This window comes from Scomber scombrus, chromosome 1 (genome assembly GCF_963691925.1).
Source record: "Scomber scombrus chromosome 1, fScoSco1.1, whole genome shotgun sequence".
NCBI classification, from domain to species: Eukaryota; Metazoa; Chordata; class Actinopteri; order Scombriformes; family Scombridae; genus Scomber; species Scomber scombrus.
This window is the reverse complement of record NC_084970.1, coordinates 32,504,779-32,519,352: the sequence shown is the minus strand read 5'-3', so window position 1 is coordinate 32,519,352 and position 14,574 is coordinate 32,504,779. Positions and strand designations below refer to the sequence as shown.

Below are 14,574 nucleotides of genomic sequence, written 5' to 3'. Positions count from 1 at the left end.
ATGAAATGAAAATTGGACATATATTAATTAACTGGACAGAAACTTGACTACAAGTGATTATTAGCATTGCCCTGTGTCATCTGGATGTGTAAATATGTAGCTATTTTGCTAATACATTTGCAGTAACCACTTTTATAAGGTGATAATGTGTCATCGTTTTGTTTTCAGCTGTTTTTGTTTTCTATAAATGACCACAAAAATAAACTAATCCGGCTATAAAATCAGGGATAGATTTACTGATAATTGTCAGTTGCAACCTTAAACCTAATATAAGCTTCAGCTTGTTCAGCGCCTGCAGAGGTTTTCTCACTGCAGAGCGACTTTTGGCTGCTGCGTAGTTTCTGTCGTGCAGCTCAGACGTTGATTCTGTTTGACTGCTGGTCACACAAAGGAACAGTGTACTGTGTGTATAGTGTACATGTATGTATAAATGTGTGTTTATGTGTGTGTGTGTGTGTGTTCTCTTTCACTGAGATCCACATCGAGATAGCACAGAGAATGTTTTAGTGGTCAAAAATCTGTCTGGGCTTATTTTTCTACTCACTTAACTGCAAAAACAGAATCATCGCAGTCCCACACAGAAAGCATTCAGCAAATGAACGGTTCAACCTTAACTTTAAATCAGCAAACATTTCATTAAATTACACCTGGGTTAAATGAGTCAATATTTAGTTCCATTAGGAATCCACTCTAAGCGTAAATATTTAAGGAATTAGTCGGTGTTGTTTTAGTTTGAATGGGAATGTTTGTGTAAGTGTTCGGGGCATCAGCTTCAGACTGTAACTGCTGCTAACGGTCAACCTCTGACTCCAGCAACCAATAAATCAGGTCCCTTCAAATGTAATTTTCCATTATGAAATGAAGTGAATGCCCTACTTATGCAGCACTTACATATACAGTATCTTTTCAGCTGCTCTTAACATTAAGCCTCACAGTCAATCATAATATCCCCAGTCTGGAGTTAGGATGATGGACTCTGTCTAGGTGATGAATGGCGATATCCTTCCTGTAGGAGCAAAGAATAGATTCATCCTCTACTGTCTACTCAGCTGCCACTAATTTTACAGACTGCTGTTGTTTACCACGGGCCACATGAGAGAAACGTGTCTTCAGTCAGATAGTTTAGTGTCTTCAGTGTTTTTTGTGGAGGCTCTTCGCCAACCGTTTAGCCCTGATTGATGAGATATTTGCCTCAGCCGGAAAACTAGATGGATGTGGCCTCCTCCTGCTCTATATACAACAAAAGCAGCTCTGAGAAGAAGAACAGAGCATCCTAACTCGGGCCAAAGTCTTAGAGCAATGTGTGGTACTGCACTATTTCATCATGCTCTATGGGCCCTTTAATTGTACGTCTTAGAGCTGTTGTATATAGCCTATCTAATGTGTTTCGTTGTGTTTTCCAGCTACATGACTGATGGAGGTTTGAGTCTGTACACACGGCGCCTGAACCGCCTGCCTGACAGCATGTCCTCCGTTCGGGAGACGCTCCATCGAAACACATCGTCAGGACAGGGAGATGCTGACAGGTAAGAGTGAAAAAAAAAGTAACCAATTTCTCTTGGCTTGCTTCTACATGTGTCTACTTCTACTGATTACCTACATTTTCCTGAATACTTTATACACCTCTTATTAAACATGCTGAACTTCATGTATTTGTTCAAAGGTGGAGATTTCAGCATATAAATATCACTATGTTCCTTTTCCGATGAGATATTGAACATTTCTGGTCTGTGGATTATCATACTGTTGGTGAAAGAGATAGTAATGCAGGCATTTGAATACACTGTTGAGCCCTCTTAAATTGTCATCGACTTTTGGTTGCAGTACTTGTGAATGAAACATCAATAGGGATATAGATGTTATAAAGTGTTTTAAAAAAAGGTTTTATTTTGCAGAAAACGTGCATAAAGCTGAAACACAAGCTACATTTCGGGAAACACAGTCATTCCCTTTTCTTGCCAAGAGTGTGACGAGAAAATTGATGCCACTCTTAAGGCTGTAGCCAGCAGCTGATTAGCTTAGTTTAACATGAAGACTGGAAACAAGGGGGGAAAACAGCCAGTTTGGCTCTGTCTAGAGGTAACAAAATCTGCCTACTAGCACCTCTAAAGCTCACTAATTAGCATGTCAGCGCTTGCTTTGTTTTATTTGAACAAAAAGCTGACTCCCTGAAGTCGTCCCTGGTTGCCTACCCACTTCATGGTAACAACAAGACTTCAAGAAGCCACTGCTCCTGGGCTAAGAAATAGTCGTATACATAACCCCTGTTAATTAGTGAACGTCTAGGATGCTGAAAAGGGGATTTAGTTACCTCTGGACAATTAGGCTGGTTGTTTACCCCTGTTTCTAGTCTGCTAAGCTACGCTAATAGTCGCTTGGCTCTATAGCTTCATATGCTAATATTAAACACAACTTTAGGGTGTATTTATCCTTTCAGTCTTCAAATCCACTTACCAACTCTTTCTCTCTTTATCTGGGTTTTCTCACATCTTTCTTTCTCTATTTATATAATAACCAAACTCTCTTTCACAGAATGATTTTTGCACAGAGTTTGCTCAGAGTCCTCTCTTTCACCCTCCTTTTTTCTCTCTTTTAACCCTAACTGGTCAATGCAGATGGCCGCCCACCTACAGCCCGGTTCAGCTTGAGGTTTCTTCCCGTTAAAAGGAAGTTTTTCCTTGCTGCTGTCGCCAAGTGCAGCTCACGGGGGAATTTTGGGTCTGTAAATTAAAGAGTACGGTCTAGACCTGCTCTAGGTGCCCTAAAATAACTTCTGTTATGATTTGAAGCTATAGAAATAAAATTAAATTAACTTGAAGAATTGACTTGAGACAGGGCCGCTGAGCTTTGTGCAGTAAACCACACCGCTGACGTAAAAATACATCCTTAAAGTTGGGGAGTAGCAGCGAGGCTCAAGTATTTCTGTGGGTGTTATCAGGATATACTGTATAAGCCACAGCATGTAGTAAAGTGAGAAGGCCGACGTGGTATTTGTGTTACTGTGGGACTTTCTGGATCGCCTCATGTCAGTGTGAGTGATTCAGTGAGACGCTGCGGTCTTTGTCCTGTCACAGAGATGGAGAGGGATTTGGTTCCTGGCTAATTGACAGAGACGGAAATGGATGGAGGCCGAGTTGAGCCCCACCATGTCGCAAAAGAGAAGGATAGGGGTAGAAGAGAGAGAGAGACAGCGGAGGGGGAGGAGGTAGTGGACTTGATATGAAGACAGGCTGCGGAATGGATATACACTTGGTGGTTGGAGAAATAAATGACTGAGGGGAAAAACGGGGCGAGACAAAGATCTAGCGCAAAAAAATAAGGTGGAATTATGAATGAACGTCTTCTCAATTTAACCAACCATCATCAGTGTGTGACATTTCATTAATCTGAAACACACTTAGCTTTTGTGCTCTTTAAAGTGTAGACATATTGACATTTTAAAACAAAACCCTCTTAATTATTTCAAAACAGATGTTTCACGCAGACAGAGGCAGGCTGCTTTGTCTCATTTCAAGTGCTTCAAGAACCCCTTTTCCGCAAATCCTCAGGTGTGGCTAATTTCCTGTCTTCCAGACTTTTGACCTCTGCCCTCTTGTTGCCGTTTACCCCTCCATGCACACACATACACACACACACAAACACTCCTTCACATTAAACTCCTCCAGCCCTCAGGTGGGGCTTAACACAAACTGTCCCACTGCTCACCTTTCATCTCTCGCCTCTTTCCAAGCCTCCATCTCTCCTGTCACCTCTTATTTTCCTCTGACTTGTTTTGATTAGAGACTGCAGCGAGAAGAAGAAATTTGAAAGCAATTAAATGATAAAAGTTGGGGGATTTCTCTCTTTTTTTTTTTGCCTGTTTGATTTTGCCACTTTCATGTTTCTCTGTGAGGTTTTTAATTGACCGAGCAGGCAGATGTTACGTTTCCACAGAAACCTCTCATTTCTTCTTTAAAGATCTTCAGAAGAGTTCATTAATTGCTTTTATAAGATTAGGGAAAAGGGCATGGAGAGAGTTTTAAAGTCAAGCAGGGATGAGGTGACTCCCTTACTCTCACAATCACACCTCCTCGCCCCTGAAGGAATGTCTGATAAATGTGCTTACTGGTTTTAGTTTGGGATTAATTAGGAGAGTTGGGGAAGAGGCTGATAACATGCATTAGCATAATAAACGGAAGCTAGTCGAGCTGGAGGCTAAAGCAGGGCGATGTGTTCTCTGTTTTAAAAGACGAAGCCAATTTAATACACGAGAAGCGAGTTAATGGTGCGGTTTGGGCAGGTGGAGGAGGGTGAGCACCGCTTCATGTTTTTACCATCGAATGTGGTTTGTTAGTGTCTCCGTTCAAGAACTGAGCTCAGAGGTGTTTGTGTGTGCGCTTGGTATTTGCTCACTGGGTGTGTGACCTGCTATGGTTTTAAATGCCTTTTTATGTCCTCTGTTATGATGCGGTCAAGCCTCTCTGAGCTGATGGGGGATGTGGGGGTTGGGGAAAGGTGTCGGGTGTTACCGTAGCATTGGGGCAAAAGCCTGGTGACCCCTTGAACGAGGAGGTCGCGAGCTTCAAAGGGTCGGGGTTCACGGGGAGGAGTGTTCAAAAAAACCTTTAAGCCTCGAGATCAGACCAAGCCTGGACTAACGAGGAGCATAAAGGATGCAGTTTGAACATCACGAGGTGTAAAGGCTCGTTCGGATAATACGAAACCACTCAAAGAAAGTACAGATCATCCCATCAGCTGATCCTGCGAATGTTGTGACAGCTAATACTGGTCAATGCTGTAGATCTGCAGCGCCTGTTGAATGTGGAAAAACTAGTTTTACTAACTGTCAAAAGTATGTAAAGCAGCAGTTAAAGCCAACAGAGGGTCACTGAGTCACGGGACAACAAGACCTGCGAGGCTGAGCAAATGGACAGAGACAATAGAGACAGAAACTGTGTGTGTGTGTGTGTGTGTGTGTGTGTGTGTGTGTGTGTGTGTGTGTGTGTGTGTGTGTGTGTGTGTGTGTGTGTGTGTGTGTGTGTGTGTGTGTGTGTGTGTGTGTGTGTGTGTGTGTGTGAGCATGCTTATCCCTGTCATTTATCTCTGCTGCTGGAGAAAGAGGAAGCAATCTATAACGGGCCGTCTTCTGATTTGAATTCTCTTTGTTAAAGCAGACAAAGGAGAGGTCTTTGTGGTGTGAAACTGCTGTAGCGGTGAGTGTTAGAGAGCGAAAGAGAGAGAGACCCCCCCCCCCCCCCCCCCCCCGACACACTCACACACCCCCACCCTCGCCCCCCCACACACACACTCCATCCCCCCGTCCTTCTTGCTGAGGCGTTGAAGATATCATTTCTCTTTCCCAAATGAGAATGTGACACAAAGAGGAAAGAGCAGAGCGCCATACAAATCACTCAGTGTGAGGCAGATGACTGATCCTTTCACATGAAGAGGTATATAAATCAGCATAATGAGGGGGCAGGGTGGTTGAGGGATCTTACAGTTGTTAGGACATTTTTGTTTTCTCCTATCCTCTTTGTCCTCCTGTTGTCTGCACACAGTTTATATATATTGACACTATCAGGGTTTATTTTCTGCCTTCAGAGGAAACTAATGACATTCATGTTGAATATGGGGGGACAAATCCATTACAGATAAACATAATATCTTTATCTGGTCCTCAGTTTTGTTTGTTTGATTCAAACTGAGACACCGACTCAAACACCAGATCACATGTAATCTTCATACAATGACAAGCACTGTTGTACAGGTTAGCCACGTCAGCTTAATGCCAATTACCTTCAACACGAGACAACTAACATGCTAAATGGACTGTAGCCTACTTATATAGTGCTTTTTTATAGTCTTTTGACCACTCAAAGTGCTCTAATGAGACTAAAATCTTCTGAGGCTGAGTTGTAGGTGCAACCAAAAAAAAAAAGAAAGAAGGTGAATCATGTAATGTCCTGAAACATCCTTGACGACACACAGTATGCTAAAGGCGGACACTTCATTGTTAAAGAGGAGCAGTGGTTACAAGCTGATATATCCAACAACAGGATTGTCAGGTTTGTCTTGTTAACCTTCTCATCTGCTGTTCTGTTGGCATCATTTCATGTCCCTTTGTATAATTAGCGCGTTCCACTTGACAGATACACTTCCTATCAGCAGGTGCCTTTTAAAACTCTTAAGCTGCTATCACTCACTCTTAATACCGTTCATTGCCCTTCTCTTTATATTTTAATTGTAGATTTAATTCCCTTTTGTGAAGTGCTTTGGATTTCTCTGCTCTTTCAAAGGATGCTGCTTAAATAAACTAGCTTCATTTTGCCTTTGTGACGCTAAACCTTTAACCACAAGCCTTTTAACTATGTATTCAGACATTATACCACATATAAAAACTTTATTTATTTCAGTGATGCTCTGCCAAAAAAACACCAACTGAACCTGGTTTAACTTTTACCACAATGTAACGTCATCTGGCAACAAACTGTGTCAACCAATCAGACACATTCAAGCCCACATCCTGCTGGATAACTTTAATGTGAATTGTTTACCTCTTCTTTGTCGAGGCAGAAGATAAAACGATCGCTGCTGTGATAACGTCACAGAGCTGTAAAATCTCTTCTCATATTACGCTGCATTATAAACTTTTGTATTTTTTATCTATTTTTCAAACAAGCATTTCCGGATCGTATTTCAATCTTTGTACCTGTGGTCGAAACAAAACTGTCCCCATTCACACAGGCCTTTCACAGCTGCTGCTTTTACACATTGAAATGCTCCCTAAGGTTTAAGCAGTCTTTGTTTCCTCCATTTTCAACTTCCACAATAGACAATGTAGCTTCAAGGCAGAGACTTTGCATTACAAGTTTTTAATTACTTGAACTGCTTCAGTTGCCAAAGTAAATGTTTCAACTGCCAATTACAATATTTGTAGCTCGTTTGTAGGTTAACCTGCTCTGTGTGTATCCAAAGACTGATATATATATTGGTTTAAAATGACGTGGCAATGCATATTTTTTTAAGTCAAACAACCCCTCGCCTGTGTTGACACATTTCATTAATTTTGATATTTACTATCTTGGCCTCCAGAGCTCCTGTAGATTATCATCACATGGCTCAATGAACATGAACAAACCCATTCGGACAGTTCTAAATTACTTTAAAGTTATTTCATTGGTGATGCAAGCCACAGCAATGTGGAGCATGTGTAAGTACGTCAATTCAAGAGATTCGTTGACAATAAGAAAAATATATAGAAAATCGCCAGCCTTATCCTTTACAGTCCATTCCTCATTTAGTGCTTACATTGCCTTGTATACATGTCCACATTATTTTGTCTACCCGCATAAAGTAGAATGACTGTTTAACTGTACGCATGACAGATGTTGATAATACTTCAATCAATCTTTGATAAGGGTTCATTGTCTGAAATACAGTCTGTCTGCACTTACTTCTTTCTCTCTCTCTCAGGTGGGCTTAAATCCCACCTGCAACAGAACTGAAGTTGTTTAGACCATATATAAATATACCACATGAACATACACACACATTTACAGGCGCACTCACTGTAACACACACATGCTCCAATCCCCAGTATGTTACCTCTCCTGTCTGGACTTGACCAAGTTCCCTGTTGGCCTCAGGTGGAAGAAGAGAGAGAGGTTCACCTTCCTCTCTCAACTCTCTCCTAAGCAACCAGCAACACCTGGCACTCCACCTGTCTCTCCCCTCCCTTTTACCTGTCTGTCTCTCTGTCTGCCCTCTCAAAACCCCTATCTCCACCTGCTCCCCTTGTTCAGCAGAGTGAATGTTGTGGTTTGGCCCCAGGCTTTCGCTGTAATAATAATCGCTGTATGGGTCCCCCTCCCCTCCCTCTTTTCCTGTCGTTTCATGAACCAGCGATCCTGTTCCCTGTAGAACCAGGAGTCTATTTGTATGATAATCATAGACACACAGCTTCATGTGCACTTTTACCTCCCCCTCCCCCCTACACCAACCCACACCACCCCTACAAATGCACTTGTACCCGCTCTTGGTTGGTCTTGTCCTGCTTAGAAATAGCGACAACCTGTCAGGATTGATCAGCTGCTATTTCAAGACTTCTCTCCAACATTAGCCCTGATCAGCTTTGTGTGTGTGTGTCCCAGTCTGGTGTGTGTGTGGTGCGTTGGGCAGTGGCTCCAGTCTGGAATGCCAAGAGTGTTTGGTTAATGATGGCAGAGGGGAGCAGGGTGAGTCAGTGTTGGGTTACCAGGATCACTGGCACCATGGCAAAGGAAGAACTTACCCAAACTATCTATGGTTCCCAGAAAGTGCTTTTTTTCTAATGATTACGCATTTTGTTGCAGGAAAATGTTCAGATTGGAATGGATTTGGTGAAACTGTGCTTTCATAAAAGTTTATATGCTAATTTATAAACTGACCTGATTGTTTTCATCTAGATTACATATTCTTTTTTTCCCTGCTGATTCATTTTTGCTACAATTAAGAAACTGTTATAAAATGATGTAGTTTAGTATTCCCCACCAATGTTAGACAAGTTACTTGAAAATAGTAAGAAGTTACTGATTAAATGATTTAATGATTTAATTTGAAGTTATTAGATGACTTATTATTACTCAGCAGCAAAAGTGACACATTACACTACTCGTTATTTTACTTTTGTCAACACGACAAGATGACCCATTTTTCAAGTAAGTGCTGCCCTGAGGCAACAAGACTACATAACACATGAGACTGTACATGACCTCAACACTCATTGTCTTTGTTTAATGAGAAAATTCAATCAACCTCATACCTCAGATTGCCTAGTAGCTTATTTTTAAGGGTGCAGCCACATCAGCATTGTAATATATTTTCATTCTGTGGACAAACTAGAGATGATGTTGAATTTTGTAACAGTTTCAGGGCTTAAATAGACAGTAGCTTTCCATTTGCTTGCATTCACTGCAGGCTAGTCATGTTGAACTTGAGTTATAGCCAAAAAGCTAAGCTATTGTGTTGATAACAGACCATGATAATCCATCTGCATTAAACTAATTCATCCTTGTGAAAAAGGATCAGCCCATGTTTTTGTACTAGTTGAGCATCAGTGAGTCACAAACTCAAAAAAAAAAAAAAAGTAAGAAACTTAACTTTACAAGCACTGCTGTTAAAATGCAGCAGGTGATAAGAAAAGGAATTGCAGTGACGTCTGTAAGTCATTACAGATTGACGCAAGTTACCTCAAATTTTGGTCTTTTCATGAAACGGAAAGATTTTTAAAATTATATTTATCAACCTCACATTCAGTTCGTTAGTATGTTAAACATTTGGTCTGAGATACGAACAGCCACTCCTCTCCTTTGTCTGCTCTCTCCTTATCTACTGCTCTCACTCACTTATACTCACAAAACACTTTATGCAACCGAATACTTTTCTGCAGATATCCAGACTCTCACATCGCCTTTGACTCCCCCAGCATACTAAATGCTGTAAATGCCTCCCGGCCATGGTCATGCTGAAAGGAGCGTTCTGCTGCGTCCCAGAGGTGTGTGTGTGTGTGTGTGTGTGTGTGTGTGTGTGTGTGTGTGTGTGTGTGTGTGTGTGTGTGTGTGTGTGTGTAAAGCCAGACTGGCGAGGCGTCTGAGAGCAGTCTGAGGCAGTATGACCCACAGTCCTCTCCAAGATGTGGACGTTCAATACAGGCTGTCAGGTCAAATATGTTCCCAAGTTAATCATGCTCTTAAACACCCACACACCCCAGCTGCTGCAGAACACGGTTCCACATACACTGCAAATGTCTCATTTGAGTCTCTTAGTGGGTACTTTTTCAACTTTTTTAAGTGAAAAAATTGGCCAGTGCTGACACACAAATCAACAACAAGTGTAATTTTCCATTTTTTAGTGCAGCATGCTGGACACACCAGTATTTTGAAAAGGATGAATGTAGTGGGTGGAATAAATCTGCCCAAATGTTTCATGTCGAGTTCAACTTTGGTGAACTTAAACATGTAAATCTGTGCCTTTGACCAACAATGAGTGGTCTTGACAGTGCTGGTCTTTGAAGGAACAGAGAGGGGGTAAGTCCAAAATGGAGGGAAATGTCATAGCTTATTAGCTGCACCATCAATCTTTCTTTAATCAGCCTCTGTCAAAGAATAAAATGCTCCACAAATGAGGAATGCATAGAGTTACTGTAGGAGTCAGGGATCAGTGGTTAAACAAACTGTAAATTTATTCCTCCATTAGCAACAGAGCTAAGCTTGTTGTATCTGACAGTTAGCTTAGCAAGTTTGCTAATGTGTGGGCTTTTCCCACACATTGAAAGCTTATAAGAACACATTTAAATGAAATAATGTACAATTTTTAGAAGAAAATCTGACAGAGGTTCGCCAAGTAGCACTGCTGGTTGTCACTACATCACCAAACTTCTTGAATCAAGCAAATGAATTATGCTGTGCCACTTTATTCTGTCTTGTTTCACAACACAGACACTCACTAGTAGAAAACCTTTTAAAAAAACATGTCGATTTGTATTGGAACAAGACTGGAATAACCCTAAAGGTCTTGTTTAAAGAAATTCTCCAGCACAACAGGGAATGTGCTGCCTGATTGCATGTAGGAGGAGATGGCGTTAAAGAGGGTCGAGGGTCTTAATTTACATAGAAAGAAAAGGAGAAAGAAAGGATGGAGAAAGATTTAGAGCTTCTTTTTTTTAATGAGAAGATAGAAACAAAGACTGAATCCTAAGAGGGATGATGTTTTGGTTGCCATAGATACTGAATCAGCAGACCATCTTCCCTCCCTCTGGGGCTTTTAACAAGCACCCCTGTCTAGCCCTAGGACACACACAAACACACACACATACACACACTGATGAGGGTGTGGCTCTCATTCAGGTAAATAAGGCTTTTTTCTCACACACACATTGTGCTTTTTGCAGCTCTAGCATCAGTCCTCTCTTGATCTTTGTCCTTTTTATTTAGTTTGAGCTTGTTTACAGACATTTTTGTCCCGGTTTCTTGAGAGAAGAAGAGAGAGAAAGAGCTTCATATGTGACAAAGTCTGCAGACCAGATTCAAAAGCAGGGACATCTTGATTGCAAAGTATATGAGTCTGAGCCAACTGAGCCACCACGCCAGCAGTTTTTGAAGCGAAACACAGAGGTCAGAGGCTCGGTCCCATGTCTCTGGTCCAGTCTGGAATCTGAACCAGGCAGCCAGGAGGAAACAGTAGATGGAGAAAGTAGAGCAAAAGAGCAAAACATGTTGGACTTAAATTCATCTACAGTGAGTGGTTTGTGGAGCGCTCAGCACAGGGTAAGTTTTAATCTGCCCTGACGGATATTTTCCGTGAGGTTGGGTGCGGGTGGTAAGTCAGGGAGTCAGCAGGTTCGTGCAGGTTGCAGCTTTAAAGTAACAGGATAAAGTTGATTATCCACGTTTCACCATGTGAGCTGCAGGAAAGGCTCGGGGACAGAAGTCTGCAAGAGGTTTTATGCCACGGACTCTAACAGCCTGCAGACTAACATATTGCTAGAATTTTGTCCCCATGCGTCCCAAATGGAATCATTCTGGAAAATGTCTTGATTTTAATAGATGATTTTAACCTGTTAACAACCACTTTTTTTTCATATTCCAACAAGTGGAAACATTCAAGATGTCTTGTGCATACATTTACTCACATTCCCACAAATGTGTGTGTTTTGGGGTTAAAGAGGTTAATAATGATGATAATAATAACTGTCAGTAGTTTTCCATTATTAATAGGCAGTTATTGTATCATTAATGATATAGAAGAGTTAACTACATTTTTCTTTTTCTAAAAAATACTGGAACCACCTAACCACTCACAATAATAAACTTTTATGTAATGGACATTTTTGAACTGTTAATTAAGTTCAGAAAGAGAGAAGAAACAAACAAAAACAATCTGTGGAAAAACAGGGCAGAGAAAAATGGCTCAACATTAAAAGAGGGAACTCCTGAAAATGTTTTATTTCCTAAAAGCGGATCATCATCTGTCATCTGGAGACACTTTTAAAGCAGATTTCAAACCAGATGAGCATAAAAGGACACATTGGGGAAAATGTTGCTTTTATGTTATATTGAATATTGAAGTATTTTTTATTTGACCCTCAGGGGTCCCGCAATTGTTATGGAGCACAGGTGTAGAAGCAGGCAATATAGACTTGTGTTTCATTCTAGCATCGAGGTGTCAATAAGTTGGTTTGTATGCACTGTGTGTTTAAGTAGTTTGTCTCCACACACGTGTGAAATTCCCTATGTTTGTATCAGCGGCCATTTAAATTCCACTTGATGCAGTGTGGTGAAGTCGTGTGCGTGTGTTCGGCGATGCGTGTCACATGTGTGAAGAGTTTGGTGTGTTTTTACTGTGGATCCGGGTCAGTCGGTCGGATATAAGGGAGTGTGTATTTACACATCAAACAGAGGGAGAAAGAGACGAGTCAAAGGAAATCTGTGTGTAAGAGAGGCAGCCAGAGGGATCTAACTGCTTTGATAAATTCTCTCAGTGCAGATAGCAAATGTTTTCCCAAAGCAGGAGACAATAGGACCAGACATGGGAGAGAGAGAGGCAGAGAGAGAGAGAGACATTCCTCAGTGTGTTGTCCAGTCCAGTCCTGTCATTTCTCGTCAGTGCAGGGACAGCTGTGTCATTTTCGTACCACACGACTCCTGGGCTCCGGCCCGGAATGTGTCGGGTTCCTTCACTGCCTGTGTAACCATCTCACTATCCATTAACTCGTGTCTGTTGTTTGTCTAACAAAATGTAACAAATTGGTAAAGTCATTTTGATTTAAAATGTCTTTTTAAATGTAGTCATTTTTTTTTAAAGAAAGGAATGATAACTCTGCTGCTTTAGTGTAGATTTGCAGTGCTTTCCTGTAGTGAAAAAAAAAACACTTCTTAGAATATCAACATCATTATATGTAATTAGCCCAGCACATGTAATAAAGATATTATGTGGTCATATCATACTTCATATCTAAATAGCCAGGAGCTTGCCTCTATTAAAAACCTTCAAACTGTGAAATATATTTTTCTGAAGCCCGAGGGGAAGAGCAGCTGCACGCACAGATACCGATATGAGGAATCTTTACGTCTATCTGTCGTGCCATAAAACTGGCAAAACAACCTACAGGTTGCAACTTACAACTTAGTCTAATTTGCATGTGAATTTTTGTGCTTGTCCGAGCATGTGACATTCAGGTTTTCACACTAAACAGCGTTGTTAATGTGCAGCATGTTTTAATGGCTATATGTTCTGCTGGAAGATAGCGCTACAAGAGATATGTGCTGTTATGAAGTGAGTGAAAGATGTCATTTTGAATTTCAAAAACAGCATTTTACAGCACAATTATGTAATATAACTTTCTAATATTACAACATTTTTAAGAATATGTAAAACAAAAGACTCATTTTGTTCATTTTTAATTGGAACTTGCTCAGAAACACAATATTGTGCAATGACAACATGATATTCTTCTTCTGGCGTATGTTCTTAAACCCTCAGCTCCGTTGAGGCAAGCCAGTCCAGTGTTTACAACATGATATGATCACATGCCAACAATCCTCAATACTTAAAACGTGTCTGTAGCAGAGAATCGAAAAATGGCATTAAACATCTGTGCACATCTGTTTCTACATACTTTCTTTGATCAGATAGTTCCTGATTGATGTCAAAATTTGGACAATTTTAGACTGTGGATTAGGCAAAGTACTTGTACAACTGCTTAAATATTTATACTTATAAAACATTTGATATAGGATTTCGTGTCTGGTATCATTTGATATCTGTAAAATTCAAATGGTATCCAGCACCAATTATGAAGATATGATCCATTAAGAGTCGATGACATGGTACTGTGACCCAGGCCTATGAGGAAAAACTTGTTTTTCATGCTATTGTGTCGGTATGCAAATCATATTTCCTGATTGGAATACATACAGTGATTTGCATGTTTCTGATGTTGCTGATATGTTGTGCCTGAAGTCATGACACTCGCTTCTCAGTCCTGATGTTGTATCTGCACAAAGTACACACACCTCACCTGTCAACGTGTCCATGATGTCATCTTTGTCCCCACCCCCAACCCTGAGGGCTTTAAGTCAGAGTCTGTCTCTCTGTCTGTCTGCGTGTATGGAGACAGAGATTTCGGGGTTATATGATCCAGCTGCAGTGTGAGGACCAGTAGTCACCCCTCAAACACAGGAAATCCCCTTACTTCTGCTTCACAGCTCTGTTGTGGCCACATGTCTGTGTGTATATTTCTGCGGCACAGATCCTGTGTGCATGTGCCAAAGTCGAACGGTCGGATGGGGGGTTTTTTTTCAGGAGGGGGGTTACAGTGCTGCAGCGCCAACCAACAGACCAACTGACCGCAGTCCCGAGGGACACACACAAGAAAAGTTAAACAAACACAACCACAGCCTTTTTCTCAGGACACTTTAGAAAATCTTATTGGCTGACCCATAAGAGAGCCCTCTTTTTTCATTGGTCCCCTTGCCTCCCTCCACTCTGCTCTTCTCTTTAAGGTTTGGCCTATGAACTCTGACCCCTTAGGGAAAGCAGAAAGCTCTCTAAAAGGAC

The 14,574-nt window shown here is 41.2% G+C and overlaps 1 protein-coding gene across 2 annotated transcripts in view; it reads left to right on the top strand.

Moving 5' to 3' along the window:
* nav2a (neuron navigator 2a) overlaps positions 1–14,574 on the top strand; it is a 61,381-nt gene that overhangs the window by 7,576 nt on the left and 39,231 nt on the right. For both annotated transcript variants that reach the window (XM_062438113.1, XM_062437846.1), the window contains exon 4: positions 1,404–1,526. In XM_062438113.1, coding sequence (XP_062294097.1) covers positions 1,404–1,526 — 123 coding nt within the window. The remainder of the gene's footprint in view (positions 1–1,403; positions 1,527–14,574) is intronic.